Source organism: Lactuca serriola, chromosome 6, assembly GCF_051521515.1.
Source record: "Lactuca serriola cultivar US96UC23 chromosome 6, Lser_US96UC23_V15, whole genome shotgun sequence".
In the NCBI taxonomy this organism is placed as follows: Eukaryota; Viridiplantae; Streptophyta; class Magnoliopsida; order Asterales; family Asteraceae; genus Lactuca; species Lactuca serriola.
In genome coordinates, this window is record NC_136413.1 from 137,786,600 (window position 1) to 137,810,726 (window position 24,127).

At 39.0% G+C, this 24,127-nt stretch overlaps 1 protein-coding gene across 1 annotated transcript; it reads right to left on the reverse strand.

The window, feature by feature from the left end:
- Positions 1–21,629: 21,629 nt before the first annotated feature.
- Positions 21,630–23,158, reverse strand: LOC145058633 (soluble inorganic pyrophosphatase PPA1). The gene is made up of 8 exons (XM_079006520.1): positions 23,000–23,158; positions 22,902–22,930; positions 22,758–22,823; positions 22,562–22,669; positions 22,423–22,488; positions 22,210–22,330; positions 22,054–22,135; positions 21,630–21,976 (listed from the first exon to the last, which is right to left on the reverse strand). Exons 1-8 carry the CDS (start codon positions 23,097–23,099, stop codon positions 21,934–21,936), a joined length of 615 nt encoding a protein of 204 aa, XP_078862646.1. The 5' UTR covers positions 23,100–23,158; the 3' UTR covers positions 21,630–21,933.
- Between the last annotated feature and the right edge of the window lie 969 nt (positions 23,159–24,127).

Consider the following 24,127-nt stretch of genomic DNA (forward strand, 5'->3'; position numbering starts at 1 on the left):
CATGCTAAAAAATAATCCAACGTCGCCTGGGACTGACACTACACGCTATGCAATGGTTTCAATGTAACTTCATGGAATTCAAGAAATCAGGAAAACATCGGGTTTTCCTAGGGTTTTCAATACATACGGATTCGAAATGCATACAATTTTAATGAACCATTTTTACAAGTATAGAAACAAACAAGCATACCTATGGATCTTCACACCTTTTTTTGACTATACTATTTTTAGAAAATATCGGATTTTCTGGTGGTTTTCAAACAATACAAAACATTGGATTTCAAACACTACTTATGAACTCACCAACATTTCATATGTTGACGTTTTTCAAAATACTTGTATTCTCAGGGAACCAGTGATACAAAGGAAATCATATTCGGTGATGGTTTGCAGTTTATTGATGTACGAATCAAACAATCTACTTTTGTGAATGTAATGTTTTGAGACAATGTAATGGACGTAAACACTATCAGTTGTAATATTCAAATGTTGGTGATGAATGATGTTATGTTTCACATATGTTCATTGTGATGGTATTCAATTGAGTCATAGCAGCCCCCGGACGCTTCCGCCGTCTGGTTCGGGGGTGTGACAGGTTGGTATCAGAGCTTTGTTTATAGTGAACTAGCATGTCGAACCACACGTTGATATGCAACTATAAACCAAAAAGAGGGACTAACATAACTCTGAACAAAACAAGTAAATAAAACACGCTTGCTTGCATTAGGAATAAGGACCTAACGCCGAATCAAACACAATAATGCTGGTATCTCGGTTAATTCGGGACTGTTCTTAGTGATACCAAGGAGTGAATGTAGCCTGATCAACTACATTCCCTCCAAAGTAAAACTAACACACGTCTTGATGAGATCGGGATAGCTAGGGAACCTAAAACTATACCCTTATCACCAAAAAGAGAACGTTTGCTTAGCCTGTATAATAGTCATAGTGCCCTAGTAATAATGTTAGCATATTTACATACTCGCGCAGACATCATGGCTGGCTTTCATCACCCTGGAGACCCCTATTTCCCTAATCAGGGAAACAACGGATGGCTAGAGGAGGAGGAGCCTGAGGAAGAGCCTGAAGAGGAACCTGAGGAAGACCCCGAAGAGGAATCTGACGGGGGACCGGAGGCAGAAGTCGAGGGCGAGCCTGCCGAACCCGAAGAAGACGAAGAGAATTTCGAAGACGAGCTCGATGACAGCGAAGGGGGTGATTCGGACGCGGAGTCCGAGGTCATCAACCCCCCTTACCCGATCAGGGTGCCTGCTTATCGCGTGGGTCCCACTGGACCTACCCCTCCTTGGGGCATTGATCTTTGGAGATGGAGCAGACATCAGGGACAGCGACCCCCGTTTGGCATGTCACGTGAGTTCTTTGACCTGAGGGACGGAGGACCGGCCGACCGAGCCCTACCGGTCATGGTGAGACGATTACGGGACACCGGCGACCTTGCTCAGGGCACTGCTGATCAAGTACGCCAGTTGTGGACTAGGGTCGAGCGTGCGGAACAGGAGACGCGTGACGTCCTCCGGGAGTTTCACATGAGGCAGGTAAGGTGGGAGTCTCGACTTCAGGACGCAGAACGTTTGGTGGCTCGTCTTCAGGGAGCATCCACATCTTCGGCACCACCTCCTGACGCAGCTCATCGCGGTTAGGGATAGACTTATCATAGTAGGTCATTAGGAACTATGTTATATACTCCGGCTCTATGTTTAAGTGACTACACTACTCATGGAGCCGTTATGCTGTCAGATTAGTGTCACTTATGTATGCTCTTACGAGCAAATTTTCTTGTATTACATGCGGATAATATTAATGAACTTTTGTGTGTTTTGCTATGATATTACCAGTTGTTATGTGTTGAGACGTTATGATTGTATGCTCGATGGTAGTAATGTTTAGGTTCGTACCATACACCTAGTTAGTAGGATCACAACCTCACAGAAACCACGTACACTCAACATCTTTCCGTTTCATGACAGAAAGATGCCTCGCCGAGCTACTCGCGGAAATCCCGAACCAACCCCGCCCGAAGTTGACACCACTGCTTTCCAGGCAGCCGTGTCTGCTGCGGTCACAGCAGCTATGGCACAACTTCACCAAGGGAACAACGGAGGAGGTAACGGGCAAGGATCCGGAAGTTTGAACAACGGGACGAATCAAGGACCCACTAAAACGTGCACCTACAAGGACTTCACAAACGCTAAACCACGGACCTTCAACGGCACTGGAGGAATGATCACTCTGAAGCGATGGATCGAGAAGGTAGAGTCGGTGTTCGAGATATGCGATTGCCCCGAGCAGATGAAGGTGAAGTTCGCGGCCTGTACTTTTGTGGACCAAGCACTCACTTGGTGGAACGGACACGTGGAAGCTATGACGCTCCCTGTCGCCAACTCTATCCCCTGGGCAGAAATGAAAGAAATGTTAATGGCTGAGTACTGCCCCCGAGGCGAAACACAAAAGATGGAGCAGGAACTATGGAACCTCACTGTGCAGAATGCGAACATCGATGCCTACATATCGAGATTTAGCGAACTATCTCTGTTGTGCCCGGGTATGATCACATTAGAAGGAAAGAAGGTTGAACGATTCATCTAGGGACTGACACCTCCCATTCAAGGGAATGTGATAGCTGCGAACCCTACAATGTTTGACAGTGCGAAGAGATTGGCGAAGAGGTTGTATGATCATAACAACAAAAAGGGCGAGAAGCCAGTGGAGGCTGAGAAGAAAAAGGAAGGTGATGGCAAGAAAGGGAGGAACAACAAGAGAAAGGGGCGTCAGGGCCCCGAGGCCTCTAAAAAGCAGCAGACAGTGGCAGTTAACGCTGTCACCGCACCGGTTCCAGCCACACCACATGCTCCAGCCTCAGCTGCTTCAAATGCTTCAAGACCCTATTCCGGTAATCTTCCCAAATGCAATAAGTGCGGTTTCCACCATCTTGGCGAATGCAGGGAATTCCATTGCACCAGTTGCAACCGAAGGGGACACACTGCAAGGTTCTGCAGGGCTTACCCTCCTCAGAACCAAAGTCAGGGAAACAATTCACAACAACAACAACAACCACCGCAATAACAACAACACCAATGCCGGCAGCAACAATGCAGGGCCTAGCCACACCTGTTTCGGGTGTGGAAGGACGGGGCATTTCCGTCGAGATTGCCCTAACAACAACTCAGGAAACAGAGGAGCAGGAAGAATGCTGACTATGGGTCAGAGTGATGCAGTTCAGGACCCCGCAGTTGTGACCGGTACGTTTCTCCTAAACCACACTTATGCATGCATCTTATTTGATACCGGAGCGGAGCGAAGTTTCGTAAGCGGGAAGTTTAAACATTTATTAAAAAAACAACCCCAGAAGCTAAATGAAACCTATACGGTGGAAATGGCCAATGGGAAAACTGAATCCACTGGGGAGATCTACATCGGATGTACCCTAACCCTCAACCAACACGTTTTTCGAATAGACCTAATGCCAGTATCAATTAGGAGTTTCGATGTGATTATCGGCATGGATTGGTTAAGCCCCCACCATGCTGAGATTATGTGCCACGAGAAGGCCGTTCGCCTTCGTCTCCCAAATCACGAAACCCTAGTAATTTACGGAGACAAACCTAGCACAAATCTTCGTCTCATCTCGTGCATCAAAGCACAAAAACATCTGCGAAAGAACAATTTGGCGTTCTTGGCTCACATAGTGGACAAGACCAAAGAAGAAACTAACATCCAAGATATTCCGGTAGCGTGTGAATTTCCGGACGTGTTTCCTGAAGATCTTCCAGGAGTACCCCCAGAGAGATAGGTTGAGTTCCGAATCGACCTCGTTCCAGGAGCAACTCCTCTCGCTAAATCACCATATCGGTTGGCTCCTGCTGAAATGCAGGAATTGTCCAGCCAACTCAGTGAGCTTCTGGACAAGGGATTTATCCGACCTAGCTACTCGCCATGGGGAGCTCCGGTGCTCTTTGTCAAAAAGAAGGACGGATCTTTCAGAATGTGCATCGATTACAGAGAGTTAAATAAACTCACTATTAAAAACCGCTACCCACTCCCACGAATCGATGATCTATTCGACCAGCTCCAAGGAGCTAGTTATTTTTCTAAAATAGATCTACGGTCCGAATACCACCAACTCAAAGTCCGAGAAGAGGATATTCCTAAAACCGCCTTCCGAACCCGCTACAGACATTATGAATTCGTCGTAATGCCCTTCGGTCTAACAAATGCACCTGCCGCATTCATGGACCTAATGAATCGAATCTGTCGACCGTTCCTTGACAACTTCGTCATTGTGTTTATCGATGACATCCTCGTCTATTCTCGAAGCAAAGAGGAGCATGGCCAACATCTCCGACAAGTCTTAGAGACTCTGCGATCGGAAAAGCTTTACGCCAAACTCTCTAAATGTGAGTTCTGGCTCCGGAGCGTGAATTTTCTAGGCCACGTAGTTAGCCAAGACGGAATTCATGTGGATCCCTCTAAGGTCAAAGCTGTGGAAGGATGGGCAACTCCGACTACGCCCACGGAAATTCGTCAGTTCTTAGGCCTAGCAGGCTACTATAGGAGATTCATCCAAAACTTCTCTAAGATCGCCAAGCCGCTTACCTTGCTTACGCAAAAGGGCGTGCCATTCAAGTGGACAGACCGACAAGAGATTGCGTTTCGAACCTTGAAGCAAGCTCTCTGTAGCGCTCCTGTACTATCTCTACCTGAAGGAACAGAAGATTTTGTGGTCTACTGTGACGCGTCGAATCAGGGTTTAGGTTGCGTTCTCATTCAACGTGGAAGAGTGATAGCATATGCGTCCCGCCAACTAAAGACGCACGAAGTAAATTACACGACCCATGACCTAGAACTGGGAGCCGTGGTCTTCGCTCTGAAAATTTGGAGGCACTACCTGTACGGTACAAAGTGCACCATCTTCACGGACCACAAGAGCCTCCAGCACATCTTGAATCAGAAGGAGCTGAACATGAGACAACGAAGATGGGTGGAATTGCTAAACGACTATGAATGCGAGATCAAGTACCATCCAGGCAAGGCCAACGTGGTAGCTGATGCATTAAGTCGGAAGGAGTACTCTAATCGCCGTACGAAAACACACTCGATAACCATTCAATCTCATCTGGCCACTCAAATTGCATCAGTCCAGCCAGAGGCTATGAAAGCGGAAAATAGAACTAGCGAGGCATTGCACGGGATGGAGAAGAACCTAGAAGCAAAAGAGAATGGGGTATACTACTTCATGAACCGTATTTGGATCCCAAAAATCGGAGGATTTAGGGAGACCGTTATGAAGGAAGCCCACAAGACACGATACTCCATTCATCCCGGTTCGGACAAGATGTATTTGGACATTAAACAACACTATTGGTGGCCTAACATGAAGGCGGAAATCGCGACCTATGTTAGTAAGTGCCTTACGTGCACCAAAGTAAAGGTGGAATATCAGAAACCTTCCGGATTGTTACAGCAACCGGCAATCCCTAAGTGGAAATGGGAGGGGATTTCTATGGATTTCGTGACCAAGCTGCCCAAGACGTCGGACGGACTGGATACCATATGGGTAATAATCGACCGACTGACGAAATCTGCCCATTTCCTGCCAATCAAAGAATCCTACAAGATGGAGAGACTCACGCGGTTGTACCTACGAGAAATCGTAAGACTCCATGGAGTGCCAAAATCTATCATCTCGGATAGGGACAGTAGGTTTACATCGCGCTTTTGGCGATCACTCCACAAGGCACTGGGAACTCATCTCGATATGAGCACCGCATATCACCCACAAACGGACGGTCAAAGTGAACGAACCATTCAAACGCTTGAAGACATGCTTTGTGCATGTGTGATAGACTTTGGAAAGTCTTGGGATACCCACCTACCGTTGATCGAATTCTCATATAACAATAGTTACCATTCGAGCATCAAGGTGGCTCCTTTCGAAGCACTATACGGGCGTAAATGTAGATCACCGTTATGTTGGGCTGAAGTAGGTGACACCCAACTAGCAAGAACGCATACGTCAGACAGGGCACTAACAGGACCGGAGATCATTCGCGAAACCACAGAAAAGATCGTTCAGATCAGAGCTCGATTACAAGCATCGCGTGACCGACAAAAGAGCTACGCCGATAAACGGCGAAAGCCCTTAGAATTCCAGGTCGGTGATCGAGTATTGTTGAAAGTCTCACCCTGGAAAGGGGTTATAGGTTTCGGAAGACGGGGAAAGCTGAACCCGCGATACATTGGACCTTTCGAAATCGTCGCCCGAATAGGCCGAGTAGCATACAGACTACAACTACCCGCGAAGCTAAACGGTGTACACCCCGTGTTTCATGTCTCTAATCTGAAGAAGTGCCTATCAGATGAAACCCTTGTCATTCCTCTTGACGAAATCGAAATCAATGAGAATCTCCTGTTCGTCGAAGAACCAATCGAAATCATGGACAAGGAGGTGAAGCGTACTAAGCAAAGTCGCATCCCGATCGTGAAGGTACGGTGGAACGCAAAGCGTGGGCCAGAATTCACGTGGGAACGTGAAGATCAAATGAAGCAAAAGTACCCTCACCTATTCTAGCATTCTCAAATCTAGCTTTCAAACAGAATTTCGGGACGAAATTCCCTCTAACGGGGGGGATGATGTCACAACTGGAAATTTTGCGTCATGTAATCTATACACTCAAGCTAATGTGAATCAAAAACTTAAGAACATGTGTAACACCTATGATTATGACTTCAAAAACTTCAATCAAATACATTATACGAGTACTACAAATAGTCATCAAATAATTGGAGACCCTAGAAGTCCTTGTTTAAGTCCATTTTGGACTAGGACTACCTTATTGGATCCAAATGGACCAATAAGCTTCCAATTAGACTATCATGGGCTTAGAACCCTAATTGGGCTCTAATTGGACCCACACTAATTTATTTCAACATTATGGGCCACATTGGGCCTAGAATGAAATAAATTATTAACTATGAACCATAATTAACCTAATTTGACCCTAACAAGTCATAAAAATCACCTTTATAATTATTTGGACCAAAAATCACTCAACTTAACCATGAAAATTGGGCTTAAGCATTTAAGGCCCAAACATTCTCTTTTCCCCCATCATTCTCGGCCCAAATCAAGCCCAAGAGGAGAGTTGACTTTACCATTGCCACCTCATTTTTATCCATTGGACATCCATGCATTATTTCTCATTCTTCCATGCACATCACCTCAAATATCATTTCTTCTTCCTCCCTCTCTCACTCTCGGCCATATGCAAACACACACACATCTCACAAACTCTCCCAAGAACACTCAAGAAAACTCCTCCCTCTCCACTTAAAGATCTCGAAATTTAGGAAGCATTCAAGAGGAAATTTCTACAAATTCTTCATCTAAGGTAAGATTATGCTTGGATCTATGACTTAAATTCTTTGTTTTATCAAAATCCTTTCCTAATCTATGCAAAAATCGTGATCTTGCATCCTAGAACCATCTCAAACTCGAGATCTTCAAGAAAAGGGTGCTAAGGCCAAAAATCACCAAGTTTTCTCCCATCTTTTCTTCAAGAACCGAAATCACACCATAAGGTGAGCTTCATACCCCCTATTTTCTGTTTTTATGAGTTTTGTGGGGGGGGGGGGGGGGGAAATACAAGTGAAAGTGTAGATCTATATGTGTTTTGTATGCCTTGTATGATTTCCATGCTTACATGTATGCTTTTGTGTGCTATAATGTTGGATCTAGCCATAAAACCCCTCAAAACCGAGATATATCTTATGTTAAATGATTTTAGCATCAAATATATTTCTACATACAAAGTGTTTCAAGAAAAATAGCTAAGTGGTTTAGTAACACTTTTCTTTGGGCTAAAACACAAAATTTGGGCCTAAAATGTGAAAAATACAAAATTAAGGGCCCAAATTGACATATCACGAATTCTGATGGATGAGGTTTGTCAAAACAGTTTCAATAAAACAATTTCTGGAAATATACTCATTTAGAGGATTAAAAACATAAATTTCAAGCTTAATGGGCTAAAAATGACATTTTCGGCCCAATGAGGCCCATTATGCGAGATTTTCTGTTTTGGAGGGCCAAAACTGTATTTTTCTGTAAAACAGTGGACTATAAGTGTTCCAAGTCCTTTTCAAAGGTTTAAAATGCTTTTTAAATTTAAAAAGGACCAAAGTTGCAAAAATTTTACAATTTGGGCCAAAATTGTCAAAGTTACGAAAAAGAAGGGTTATAACCGAGAAAACTGAAGTTTCAGGGATTTAAACTGTTTTCTATGAAAAATATGCTGAAAAATATTAATTTCAATGATTTTTGGTGTTAAAATGTCAAGAAAATTGATTTAAGGACCAAACCGGAAAGTATTTTAATAAAGGGTTGAAAAAGTAAATTTTACAAACAATGAGGGGCTGAAAACAGAAAACTTTCAAGGCTAATTCAATACAGGTAATTTGATCAAATAAGGGCACCGCGACTATTGACGAAATACAATACATTACAATACCAAAAGTCGTTGTTAAACGAATTGGTTCGGTCTCGAACCAATAAAAATCCGAAACTACTAACACTATGACACTACGACACTATGACACTACGACACTACGACACTATGACACTACGACACTACGACACTATGACACTACGACACTACGACACTACGACACTACGATTCATACAAGTAACGTTTGGGAATTCAATACATGCGAGTGTGCACAGACGTCTATGCACCATCTTTGGGCCCCAAAAGTGTAAAATCTTGTTTGTTGGGCCTAGCTAGCCCAATGACCTGATCTTAAGGCCCGAAGACCTTTATCCTACGAAGTGTTGGGTTTTACCGACTTGGCACAACGTAGAAGGACTTTCAATGGCTTGTATACTACTGGTCCCCAAGGGTCCTTTGGTATTGCTAGTAAAGTCTACATTTCATGCGAGGCGGGTCGGGGACCCCTCGTACATTTTTTTATCCCCAACCGGTTAATGGAGTCATCGAGGTCTTCGTGTCCTCTTTCTCTTCGGATGTGGGACTACACATAGTCAGGGCGATTGGATAACGTGATTAATACGGACGACGCCTACGGGATCGTTAGTATAGCTATAAACTGGTCGTTTGTGTAATGCGTGTTTGTAGCGATTAATCATGCTAAAAAATAATCCAACGTCGCCTGGGACTGACACTACACGCTATGCAATGGTTTCAATGTAACTTCATGGAATTCAAGAAATCAGGAAAACATCGGGTTTTCCTAGGGTTTTCAATACATACGGATTCGAAATGCATACAATTTTAATGAACCATTTTTACAAGTATAGAAACAAACAAGCATACCTATGGATCTTCACACCTTTTTTTGACTATACTATTTTCAGAAAATATCGGATTTTCTGGTGGTTTTCAAACAATACAAAACATTGGATTTCAAACACTACTTATGAACTCACCAACATTTCATATGTTGACGTTTTTCAAAATACTTGTATTCTCAGGGAACCAGTGATACAAAGGAAATCATATTCGGTGATGGTTTGCAGTTTATTGATGTACGAATCAAACAATCTACTTTTGTGAATGTAATGTTTTGAGACAATGTAATGGACGTAAACACTATCAGTTGTAATATTCAAATGTTGGTGATGAATGATGTTATGTTTCACATATGTTCATTGTGATGGTATTCAATTGAGTCACAGCAGCCCCCGGACGCTTCCGCCGTCTGGTTCGGGGGTGTGACAAGGAAAGACGAAGCAGAGCTGATATCGTTTTTATTACTGAGTCTAATTTAGTTTATTTTCACTACAATTTTAGTTTTTCAGTTAATAATTGAAAACCTTATATTTTTTGTTTTGACTAGAATGTGCCTTATGCAAAAAGACATTGACTGTTAGGCTATATCCCAAAGGATCCGAGCCTGCTTTTCTGTGCTATCCATTAAAGCAACCAACAATGAAATATTATTTGCTTAATACACCCATGACAACGTGTGAACAACAAGATACATATAAATGTAGGAGGCTTCTCGACAAATCGAACTATTTTATCAAACATATGCCTAAAGGTTCAAACCAATTAGCTAATACATACAAGAGAAAGAAGACCCCTTATCACCATTAATAATGAAAAAGTTGGACTTTAAAGCACTAAAACAACTATATGATATCAATGTGATCTTGGAACATATATACATGATGAACCATATATGAGAATTATTGATATCAGAAGGTTATTTATTCTACTAGAATAATCCATACATTTTCAAAAGTATATGGGTACAATTACGTTGGGCTTTTCATTTTACCTTATCTGCTCTAGTCATTTTTTTTTTAAACAAGGCTGTGGACCAAGCCATTTTTCGTTTATGTGTCTTTAATAAAGTAGGTGGATAATGTCCATAAAGTAGTTGTCTATTTTAATGTATGTTCTTTTTGTATAAAGGAAGTTTGTAAGTTCTTCAATTTTCTCTTAACTTTTGACAATTTCATGTTCTCTTCCTTTGCATACATACTATGAAAACATGAAATACTCTATCTTCTTTTCGTTATCTAAAAAAGTAAAGAAGTTATAAATGACAATAAACGAACATTTGGTATCAGAGGTCCACGTTTATGCCAAAATATCAACCCTAATATGCATCTATGGGAAATTCGTCAAGGAACGAGAAGGACGGGCAAATTACATTATACTATCCAATGCTCTCAAGAAAAACTTGTGCTACATGGACCATTAAATGAAAGTGTTCATGCAAGTACAAGGTGTTTGGGATGCTATAGAGCCTAGTAAACTGGAAGATGTAGTTGTAGTTAGAAAATGTAAGATGGCACTTGCAACCATCTATCAAGGAATTCCAGATGATATGTTGTTGTCATTGGCAGAAAAACAAATAGGAATGCAACCTTGGGAGACTCTAAAAATTATGTACATGGGGGCTGATAGAGTAAATATAGCAACAGTGCAGATGTAAAAGTAGAATTTGAGGTTCTAAATATGTAGGAGATGGAGATAGTGGATGAGTTTTCTATGAAGATAAACAATATGGTAAGCAATATATGGGCTGTAGGAGACAAAGTTAAGGAAGCATATGTAATGGAGAAGCTACTATGAGCAGTGCCATCAATGTTCTTGCAAATTGAATAAACCATTGAGAAATTCGCAAACCTTGATAAGATGGCTATTGAAGAATTTGTTGGTAGGTTGAAACCTCACGAGGAGAGAATTCGAGGGCATAGTGAAGTTGAAGAAAAGAAGCTTCTGTTGACTCACCAAGAGTGATATGAAAGAAACAAGAAGCAAAGTGAAGAGGACTCAAAATCCTCTCATAGATCCTACCATAGCTGTCCAAGAAATCAATAAGGTTGTGGAAGAGGTTGTGGCAGATGTAGTAGTTATAGCAACCATGGAAGAGGCCATGGATGAGGCCGTGGAAGAGGTGTTCCTGAGCAACAATGAAAATGAAATCGTGGGCCATCTAACATTCATGAAAAAAGCAAACTAAAATACTATAATTTTCAAGAATATGGGCATTACAACTTAAGAGTGTAGAAACCCAAGACGTGAAAGGAACCATGAAGCAAATATGACACCAAGATCATGCTGAACCGACATAATTATTGGCTTCTTTTAACAATAATAAAGCAACAAAGGAGGTGTTGTTAAATGAAGAAAAAGTGACACCAAGACTGAAGTTAGCAAGTGATGAAACAACTTAGTCAAATGTGTGGTATCTAGACAATAGAGCAAGTAACCACATGACCGGTCAGAAAAAATTTGTTTTACGATCTTAACCAAAAACTCAAGGTTATGTAATGTTCGGAGATGGGTCCAAGGTACATATAGAAGGGAAAGGTTCAATCATATTCCAGTGCAAGAATGGACAACAATGAAAGCTGCAATATGTGTACTACATCTCAAGCTAGTTTAATGATATCATAAGCTTGGTTCAACTAGCAGAGAATGGTGAACAGATCTTGATACATGGATCGTTTTTGTGGGTTCGTGATGTAGGAGGGAGACTACTCACGAAGGTAAAACATTCTCCAAACCGTGTATATAAAATCATCTTGAATGATGCCGGGTCCCGATGTATACATAGAGAGCCTTATGAACAAACATGGCTTTGGCATGCACGAATGGATCGTATTGATTTTACTACCCTCAAACACATGCCAAATAAGAACTTAGTTTATGGACTAAAAAAGATAGATAGACCTACATGGTTGTGTGAGGGATGTATAGTGGAAAAGAAGACATAAAAATCATACCCAACACAAGCAAGCTTCAACTTAAAATATAGGCTTGAGCTCGTACATGGGTACCTTTGTGATCCTATTTCACCACCCGCACCTATATGTAACCGATATTTTATGTTGTTAGTTGATGATTTTGACTCGAGTAATGTGGTTATATATGATGAACACTAAGGATGAAGCCTTTGGTATTTTCAAAAAGTTTTGGATATATGTTGAAACAGAAAAAGGTAAAAAGTTAAAGACCTTCTGAATGGATCATGGTGGTGAATTCCTGTGAAAACAATTCACCACGTATTGTTAGGAAACCGGTCTACACTGACACTAGACGACACCATACTCTCCACAACAAAAGGAATAGTTGAGAGGTGAAATCACATTATTGTAGAGAAGGAAAGAAGTATACTCAAGAATATGCATGAACCAAAGACGTTATGGGGAGAGACTGTGCATCATGTTGTTTACGTTATTAATCGGGTAACCACAAAAGCCTTAAAGGATGCAACACCTTATGAGATTTGGACTGGAAAAAAGCCACAAGTTGATCGTTTAAGAGTGTTTGGATGTATTGCTCATGCAAGATAATTGAAACAAGAAGTCATCTTCAAAATCTTGATGATTGAAGAAAACATTCGGTGCATTTAGGATGCGAGACAGGTACGAAGGCATATAGATTATTCGATCCAGACATAGGGAAAATATGCATTAATAGGGATGTATGTTTTGAATAAGATAAATCTAGGTCATAGGAAAAGTCAAACATGTCAAAAACTACATTAGGAACAACTTTTACAATTGAAGGCTACCTTCCAGAAGATAGCCATGAAGATGTGAGCAACTAGGAATATAAAATATGGATGCAAAATCCTATAGTAGAAGAAACACAACAGACAAGTGCATAAACTTCTACATCTACCCCCACAAGTTTAGCTAGTTCAGATGCTTCCACAAGTACCACATCAAGCTCGATAGGCGGAGGAGCCCTGAAACGATATTGTTTATTGGACGATATTTATGATGTGTGTGACTAACTTTTATTCATACATGATAGTGATGAGCCTTTTTCATAATCCATGGCTAGCAAAAATGTTGATTGGGTAAATACAATGAGAAGTGAACTGGAAGCCATTGAACGAAATAAAACTTGGAACCTAGTTGAATTCCCACCAGGCCGGAAACTCATTAGTCTCAAGTGGGTTTACAAACTAAAAAAAGAACCAAATGGAATGTATAGAAGCACAAGGCGAGGTTAGTAGCAAAAGGCTACATTCAGAAACTAGGGATAGACTTTGATGAAGTCTTCGCACCCGTTGCCCGACTCGAAATGGTATGTATTTTGCTTTCTCTTGCAGGTAAAAATGGATGGATTGTGCACCACCTTTATGTAAAATCTACATTTTTATACAAATATTTGGAAGAAGAAGTTTGTGTAACTCGACCAGAGGTATTTATAAATCATAACGAACCAAGAAAAGTATACAAGATGTCAAAAGCTTTGTATGGGCTTCGTTAAGCTCCTAGAGCTTAGAACTCTCGTTTGGATAAATGTTTGAAAATTTGGGTTTTATAAGATTCTCAAAAGAATGTGCAGTTTACACAAGAAAAAAGAATGATAAGCTTTTAATAGTTGGGGGTGTATGTTGATGATCTTATTATTACAGGAAATTGTAGTAATGAAGTGAAGCTCTTCAAAGAACCAATGCAACATGAGGTTGAAAGAAGCGATCTTGGCTCATTGTCGTACTACCTAGGTATTAAAGTTGTTCAACAACGAATGCTATTACTCTAAAACAAACAACATATTCAAAAAATATCCTAGAAAAGGCAGGCATAGCTGAGTGCAACTGATGCAAGTACCTAATGAAACCCAAGTTAGAGCTAAAAATGGATGAAGAGGGAGACCTGCTGAACCCTATAGATTATAGGAGCATTATAGGAGGTTTAAGATATCTTACACACACTCGACCCAACGTCTCTTATGTTGTTAGGACAGTAAGTCAATTCATGGAGAAACCCACAGTTAAGCATCTACAAGCAGTGAAACATATTCTGAGGTATATCAAAGGAACCATTAACTGTGGCTTAACCTACACTAGGGGGAGTAGAGAAGTCATAATAACCGGGTACACATACAATGATCTTGTAAGGGACATAAATGAAAAATGCAACACATCAGGATAACATTCTATCTCAATGAAAATCTGGTTACTTGGGGGTTGCAAAAACAGGGGAGTGTAGCTTTTTGCTCATGCTAAGCAAAATTCATGGCCGTGACAAGTGCAACATGCCAAGGTATATGGTTGCATTGATTGCTTAGTGAATTAACAGTATTAACAGTGAATTAACAGTACTGATAGTCAGTCATGTGGTGTTGTATGTTGGCAACAAATCAACCATAGAATTCATAAAAAAAACCCAGTGTTTCATGGCAGAAGCAAACACATAGAAACAAGGTTTTGATTTCATAAGTGAGTGTTTCGAGAATGGAGATATAAAAGTCATGCATGTGACCAGCAAAGAACAGAAGGCATATATTTTCACAAAGTCTATGGCAAACAACAAAGTTTGAGGAAATGTTTAACTTGTTGGGAGTGAAGCATATTAGCAATTATGGGTTAGGAGGGAAAAGATTAGAATAATCCATAAGTTTTTAAAAGTAGATGGGCATAATCACATGGGGCTGTCTATTTTATCTTATCTGCTCTAGTCATTTCTTTGCTTTTAATCAAGATTGTCAGCCAAGCTATTTTTGATTTATGTATCTTTAATGAAGTAGGTGGATAATGTCTAGAAACTAGTTGCCTATTTTAATGTATGCTCTTTTTGTAAAAAGGAAGTTTGTAAGTTTGAAAGTAATCGACTGTAACTTTCTCTCAATTTTCTGTTCTCTTCATCTGCACACATACTAGGAAAATAGGAAATACTCCATCTTCCGTTCTCTTTCTACAAAAGTAAAGAAGTTCAAAGGGAAATAAACCAACACATTCAAGGGAAAAAAATTCACATCCAAAAAGCTCCCTAGGAAAATAAACCAATATATATATATATATATATATATATATATATATATATATATATATATATATATATATATAATTCACATCCAAAAATCTCCCTTAACAAGTATTTATTATTCGTGAGTTTTAAACACATATAGTGTCATATATATTCTGTAAGGGAAGTGATTGTGTCACAATAATTATTCTCCATACACAACAATTTATGTTTTAGATAGTTATACTTTATAACATTTTAAAACATAAATTGTTGTGTACGGAGAAAAACTGGTGGACTCAACCAAACTTTCTTCCTTAAATTTTGATAAGTTAAAGTTTAATCACTCTCCCGATGGTGTGTTTTATGTCGATTATTTAAGGAGAAAAATTAATTCAAAATTAACTAGATCCTCAGCCATCCCACTGGTATGGATTAAAATAGTCCCTATAAAGGTGATTACCTTCATATGGAGGGCTTGCCTAGATCATATACCCATTGCCTTGCCCTTAGGTTCAAAGGTTTGCATATAGCTTCTTCTTCTTGCTCTATGTGTTTGCTGGCTGAAGAATCCACGGATCATCTCCGTGGGTCTTGTTCGTTCACTCAAGAAGTGGTGCATTGGATTTCCAAATGGTGCTCCATTTCATCTCTCTGTTTCTCTAAAGTGGGGGTGCAATAAATTATGCAGTTAATTGAGGAAATTGTCCAAAGAAAAGAAAAGTGTTGTTAGCCATCATCTATGGTACTCTTTGGTGTGTTTGAAAAGCGCGAAATGACAAAGTCTTCAAAAAGATACATATTATCCACTACAAGAAAAATGCCAATTAGTGACAAAAACGAAATGGTCACTAACAATAGAAGGACTCGTCACTAAGCGATTTAGTGACCAAAATTTTGGTCGTCGCTTTTCGTCACTATAGGTCCATCACAAAAATATTTTAGTGACGAAAATGTAAAAGCAGTCACTAAATAGTGACTACAACATAATGGTCACTGAATCTATGACGATCCCTTTCGTCACTAAATGTTGTCACTAAATAATTAAAGTCGTCACTGATTTATCTACTTAGAGACCATAGAAAGTCGTCACTGTCTTATCCAATTAGTGACCATAGAAAGTCGTCACTGGTTTATTCAATTAGTGACCATAAAAAGTCGTCACTAATTTATCCGATTAGTTACCAAAAAAACTTGGTCATTGATTTTTGTTGCTATTTCTTGTATTTAACACATTTACAAATTGATTTGTAAATTAGAATAAAGAATACAACTGCCATTGAATATACAAATAATAATACAATAATACATTTTTTTTTTATTTTTAACTTAATATATTCAGTGGGTTACAAATTAATGGTAACAAGAAATTCCTTATGGCAACAAATTTAACTAGTCTTCTACAAAACTCGAGTATTTCATTAGCATCTCTTCGCCTGCCATATGGACCAAGATTGCATTGATAATCATGAGGAGTTTCATCTGCGAACCATATAAGGAGCAACATGTAATGCATATTTATATTATGATTATAAGATATATTTATACGCTTATGCATATCATTATGTACAGAAATCAAGAGATATAAACTCACTACAAAAGTTACAGATGAAAACATCTTCTACGATCATCAAATTTCATGAATGGAAAGAATGTTTGCAACGGGAACAACAAACATAGTCACCTTCACCAAAATCCATTATCTTAAAAATAAGACACATTTTGAAGCCATATTGAAATGAGTATATTACAATTTCAAAAGCTTCAAGAAAACTAGTATTTTCAAGTCTTACTTGGGTAAGCTGCTTGGATGGATGTGAAAGGGCCAAGGGATGAACCAGAGATGTGTTGACAAGATCCTAAATTAAAGTAAGAAACAAATGTAATGTTCACAAGAAAAGCTGTTGAAAGGGGAAACATATTACCAAAAGACATAAATCAGAACAAATACTTCCATAATCAGATCCATCAAGAAACATTAAGTGATTATTGTATCGTTTGTCTTTAACTACCTTTTTAATTGCAATATCTTCTCCGCTTTCTAAGCACTTCGCCTACACAAGAGGGTAAAAAAGTAATTCCACTACATCTCTCTTTCTAGAGTTGTTGCTTCAAGACTCAAAGTATTACCTGAAACATAATTCCAAAAGAATCTTGGACAAGCATGTGCTTTGCCATATAGCTTATTGTCTGAAAGATAAAATGTAACCAAATATCATATTGTTCATTTAATACAATTACAAAAAGTGATTGATAAATGATAATTACCTGTTTGGGTTGGCCACCATACCCTTCATTTTAAACCCGAGAACAATAATAGTTGTATATGAGGGGTATCTTAAAATGCAGTCTCATGATGAGATGACAGTTAAAAGTCAACCAAGATAGATAGGAAGGAGTATCCTCTGTTAAGTGTAAAAAAATTCTTGTGGGCCAAAAGATCGCAACTTTCTTAGTAGTTCTCTAGTGAGTTTTCCCACTAAAATAACAAGTGCTGAATAAAAATTTAATATGTTAGTTGATGATGAAAGTATGCAACTCCCTATTTCAAAACACAAAATGAGTAATAGATTACCTACATGACAACTGGAAAATCATCTTGAAAGTGGGGAGGAAAGAAAAAATCTTCTTGCTTTAAGTGAATGCGGGTTTTCCTTCATGTATAGAAACAAAAAGCATTAGCTTTTCTAAATAAGAAACCCAAAATTGTTGAAAATGAAAACAATATGTTAAGAGAATAAACATGGTTCAGTGACATGAAGCTTTAAAGTAGCTTGTCCAGTATTAGAGCTTTTGTTGCAAAAGAAATATGAATCAAAGGATCATTGCCAGTAACCTGTTGAAGGCATATAAATATGTTATTGTTACCAATGTACTTTGATGAAGGCAAAAAAAAGAACCCATTTTAACTTATCTTTTGTACTTTGAAAGAGCAAATATGTTGCATGTGCTTCAAGAGCTTGACTTCACTGCTGATCAACTGAAAAAGTTACTCAAATTAGAATGGTATGAGGCTATTATTAAAACGCAGGAATTTACCATAGGTGGTGCTATATGCTAACATGTTATACTATGAAATAGTCAAATAGAAACCTCTGGTGAGCTAGGGGTAATTCTAATAAACACCAACCATTTCTCAAATGGATCACATATGTAGTTGATTATTTGATTGTTTGATAGATTAGCTATTCTATCAAACATCTTTGTAGGTTCAGAATCACCTGTAAGAAAAAAGAATGCATCATGTTTCATAAAATATAACTTGATAAGTTTGAAAGAAAATAGGAATTGTGTGGAAAATAAAGGAAAAGAGTAAAAAAAAGAATGCGCCAGACATTTTATCACAAAGGAAAAGGAAAACAATAAGTTTTTCACCAAAATTATGTTGGCTTAGCTCATGGAACCAATCATATATTTTTTTCATGAAAGCATTTCCTGCATTTCTACCATTTTGCCTTAGTGTGTACAGTGTAATCACCCATGATAGGACTAGCATTGTTATTCCAAAGCCCCTGAATCAAATAGATTGAATATTATGATAGTGAATTTTGTGTGGGGATTTTCATCGAACATCTTGCGTGCATCGTTTACACCAAAAAAATATCTTATAGAAAAGCCTACTAACTTGAATATTGAAAGAAGAATCATAATTTGAAATAACAGTAGAACGAAAATGTAATTTCATAAATTTGAAATCGCTAACTTAGTTAATCAAGCAATCCATAGAAATCAATCGATGTGCCTTAAAGAACTCCCGGGGAGCTGTTAGTAGAGATGCTAGTTTCATTAGCAACTTGGCCATAAAGAGAGCCGAAAACGATGTGAATTTGATGCGCCTTCTTCCTCAATTGTCTGACCCTCAGAGTGAGCTCCTCCTGCTTTGGTCTTGTATGGGTATTGCTAAGCTTTTCTTTGGGCTGAGGACGTGCCAACCCGTTCACATGGAGGAGGCAGAAATATTCTTTGACAATGGGTTGCACGGGGCCATTGAGGACATCGTGGTTTGTGGTGGCCCTTTCTTTGGTGACCTACAATGGCGCATTGCTTCCTTACCCATCAGGTTTGGTGGTTTGGGTTTATACTCGGCAGTAAAGGCTACTTCATATGCTTTTGTTGCCTCAAGGGCCCAAACTTGGGTATTGCAAGACCACATCTTACGGGATAGCGACATATATGGTATGGATTCTGATTATGATGGTGCCTTGGCTTCTCTTCGTAACAAGCTTCCAGATTCTAACCTTAGCAGTTTTACTACTAAAGACACCGCCCCCTAAATCCCAGAGTACGCTGGCGAGTGCCCCTTTTCGTAAAATTGTCCAAGATATGGAAGTTCATCTCGACATGACGGCCCGTCAGAAAGCGGTTTTCCAGTGCTTACGTGCACCACATGCCTAAGATTTTCTTCTTGCTATCCCTATAGATGGGATTGGCCAACATATGTCTCTTGTGGAGTATCGTACTATCCTCAAATATCGAATCATGATTCCAATATTCCCAGCTGACGAGATATGTCCGGTGTGTCGCAAGGCATGTTTGTACTCCTTTGGAGAGCATGCAGTTCACTGTAAAGAACTCCCGGGGTTCAAAAACAGGCAAGATATGGTCAGAGATGTTTTGTTCGATATATTTAAGCGTGTAGGAGTTTCTGCTAAGAAAGAGGCACCTGTGAATTTCTTGACTGACCCGACAGAAGGAAGGTCAATCCTTAGATCGGCTGACATTTTGATTTTTGGATGGGTCGGAGGGAAACATGCATGTGTAGACCTTACAGGGGTATCCCTTTTCGTGGGCTTGAGGGCGGGGGGTTTCACGGCAGGACTGACTGCTTTAAAAGCTGCTACAGGCAAAGTCAACAAACATGAGAAATCGTGCATGGAAAATCAACACGTGTTCATACCATTTGCGTTTGATACGTTTGGTTTTCTCGCACCGGATGCGGTAGAGCTTCTTAATAGAGTACAACGGATCATGCATTGCAATGGTATATCCCCTAGTTCTATGAATGTAGACTTTAAAAGATTGAGCTTTGCTATACAAAAAGGCGTAGCGGCGCAGCTTGTTGCCTGTTTGTCATCTCACTTGTTGTACGATGATAATTAAATTTATTTAAAGGAAATGTTTTCTATTTAAAAAAAAAATCGTCAATAACCTTTCACGCTTTAAAAAACAGAGCAAGAGTGGACAGATTGAAGGGTGGGGGCTGGAGACATACCTAGGTGCATCGACAGGAGGGGGTGGAGCACGCCGGTGAACCGGAGAGAGAGGTTTTGAACTGTCGGATAGAGGTGTGCATTCATCGATTGAGGGTTGTGTATGCCAATGTTGACGAGAACTATTGTTGCGTAACAGTAGAAAACATTGGTACAAACGGCCAAAATGCTGGTGGAGGTATGGCGGTGATTGGTGGTGAATTTTATGATTATTATTTTTTTTTAAGAAATAAACTAAAAAATTGCATTCGATCAAATGCGCAGATGATGTGTGAAGAAGGTGTCCATTTTCTTGAGATAGCTGATGCCATTAGGAGTTTGGGTCTCACTAGTTTGAAAGGAGTTACAGAACCCGAATGTGATAAAACACGGATGTGTTTTCTTGTCGAGGTATTGTTGATAATGTGTGTATAAAAATAACTAAATAAATAAAGTTTGTTTGTATTTGCTATTTTGATGCGTTGATGCCAATATAGGTTGTATTTACTATTTAACAATTATATAATTCAATTAAATACACGTACAAATTTCATACTGATGAATTTTTTATATATAATCTTTTCTTTTAAAAAAGATTAAAAGTTTGACTTAAACTAATATCATCAATTTATAAGTTAAAGACATTTACCAAATTATATAAATTATATATATACAGTAACCACTATTTCTGGTCACTAAATAATTTACATATACAGTGACCACTATTTCTGGTCACTAAATAATTTACATGTTGTAAACTGAGTGACCACAATTATTTCGTCACTGTGTGGGTTTGAAAAACACGAATAGTGACTGTTTAGTGACAACTATTGAGATTTGGTCACTGAATTTGTACCACTACCAAAATTCAGTGATGGACTTTATGCATGGTGACTAAAGGATGCACTTAGTGACCAGATTCCACGTCGTCACTAAAAACTTGGTCACTAAAAAGGACTTTTTTGTAGTGATCCCTTTCGAAGACAGCTGATAAATGTCATTTCTTTGGTGTTTGGATGGATAGAACATATGGGTAAAATAGGAAAATGTAATCGGGCTATTGGAGTGGTAATCCCTTCTTGTGTTTGTAACTTTCTTGGCTTGTTTGTTTTTCTTCCTGCCCCTGCATCTTGCTAGGCAGTGGTAATAAAATTTTGCTGGTTAAATTTTTTTTGTCTCGTTATTGTAAAAATGCCGATTACAATTATTATAGACATGCATGAAATACTATCGTTTCCGATCCTCATTGAAAACAATTAAGAGTCAAATATAGAATGAGAACGATAGGAATTCTTGATGTTATTGCCTTTACTCAGAAATATATAATAAATAATCCATCGACATATCAACTCTATTTATAGGGAAAGATACCAAAGATACAATCTAACCCATTAATTATAGTAAAAGGTAAAAAAAGAAGAAAACCACCCAACGCTGAACCATCAGCATCCGCATCATCAATCATCAATGGGTCCACCACATGGCCATCTATTTCTTTAAGGTTTGCATGATGTATTCACCATAAAGGTCCCTGCATAGTCATCATGAACAAATTATCGTAAAATTCCAATGGCTTCAAATTCCTTTAGTGTATGAAGATAAGCTTACATAGAGTACTGAATGGCCTCATAAGCAGTTTTCGAAGGCAGAAACTCATCCACTGCAACCTCCTTGTGCTCATTCTTCTTGTCTATGTATATATGTCAAGAAAACTTATTGAATCATCATGTTCTTAAAAATCTATGGAAGATGCAATAAGGATACAGTCCTCAAAAAAGCGGCGGATTTCAGTCAGACGATGAGGAGCAAGCTGGCTTATATCCGTGTAGTGGCGATATTCTGGATCATCAGCACAAACTGCAATAATTTTATCATCTTTCTCTCCCTACATGCATTAAAAAGTAAAAACAATTCTCGTTTGTCAAAATATCTTGAATTGGTGATCGAAAGTTTGTTTCATGTTCAGCACAAAGGTACCTGATCAATCATAGGCATCAGTCCAATGGCTCTAGCTCGAAGAAAACATCCTGGCACCACTGGTTCCTGTTCAATGCTTCCAATTTAGTTGTAACTTGATTAGGGTTGATAGCTAAAGGGAATGTGATCATATGTATACCTGCATGATAACTAGTACATCCATGGGGTCATTATCTTCGCATAGGGATCGAGGGATGAAGCCATAGTTATGAGGGTAGACGACTGATGAATATAAGATGCGATCAACCTGAACATAAGTCATGTGTTTAAGATCATGCATAATATGAAATACAACATGCATGCAACCACATATGGCTGTTTAATGAATTTATAACCTTGATGAGACCAGTTTTCTTATCGAGTTCATATTTCACTTTGCTTCCCTTTGAAATCTCAATGACCTGTATTTAACATCGGAACATAATACGCCAGACATTAATAAAAGAGAAAAAAACAATAGCGATATAGATAGTACGTACCACATTGAAGACCTGTGGAGCCTCTGGTCCTGCATAAATCAGATCGATCCATTCGTCAAATGGGAAAGCTCAAGAACAAGAAACAAACACATACGTACCGATATCAAGATCATGCCATGGATGCGCTGCAACAGATCTTTTGGATAAGGACGAAAGGATCCTTTCATTCAAGCGAGGAGCACGCTTCTGATCAGTCATGATTAATTGGATAGATTGATCTTGTCACCTGTGTTGGTTCGAAACTCAGGAGCTTCTGTGAAAACAGTTTGTAATTCATGCACAGATTGATCGTTAATGGATATTTATACAGAAATTAGTGGCCCTGCTTGTAAAGGGGACAAATCTGAGGAGTACGTACATTTACACCAATCGAGAGCGTCAAACTCGATTTCCAAGTGGACTATGAATTTAGTTATTCCAATTTATCTATAATTTTATTTAAAACTTACCTTAATTACCTGATATTTGTGCCATAAAATGTCTCTTCGTACAAAACTTGGCAAGCTAAATTACTAATATTTTTATGATGATATAATGAGCAAATTTATAAGGTAAGATTGAGAACTTTTTTTTTTTTTGAACAGTAAACATTTCATTCAAATCACTCCGATTAAGTCACGCATCGTTTCTCGATCCAACTCTAAGGCTGGAGGGCGTGGGGTGCGGTTCAGCTGAAACCGCAACTGATGTGGCACTGAAACACCGCCCCCTCCATGCGGTTTTGGAAGTGCGGTTAGGGAGTGCGGTAATGAGAAGGAGCGCTCTCTTCTTCTCTCTTTTCCTCTATCTCTCTATCTCTCTCTTCTTTCCACTCCTTGGGTGTTTTAAGGACATTACGGTAATGGGAGGGAGTGGGAGGGAGTGCGGCTCCACTCCCTCCAGCCTAAGCCAATTCAAAGTAATGCTTTTCACCTCACTAGCTATAACATTATAGTCTTTTACTACACCATTGAAGACACTGTTGGGATCATGGGTAGAGCTTTATTAGGGCGATTTTTTTGGTTAGAAGTAACCCCTATATTTTAATTTTATAAATATTAAGTCAAAAAATATAAAATTTTGGCTTTAAACCCCTGCTTACCAATTTTTATTTTGATACATATTATATTTTTAGCCCCCAAATTAAATACTGAATCTCCGTCCCTGGTTGGGATAATCCATAAATGGTGACACTTTTAGTCTAAAGGCTAGTTTTGGAAATTCTTTATTTTTAAAGCATTTTGAGT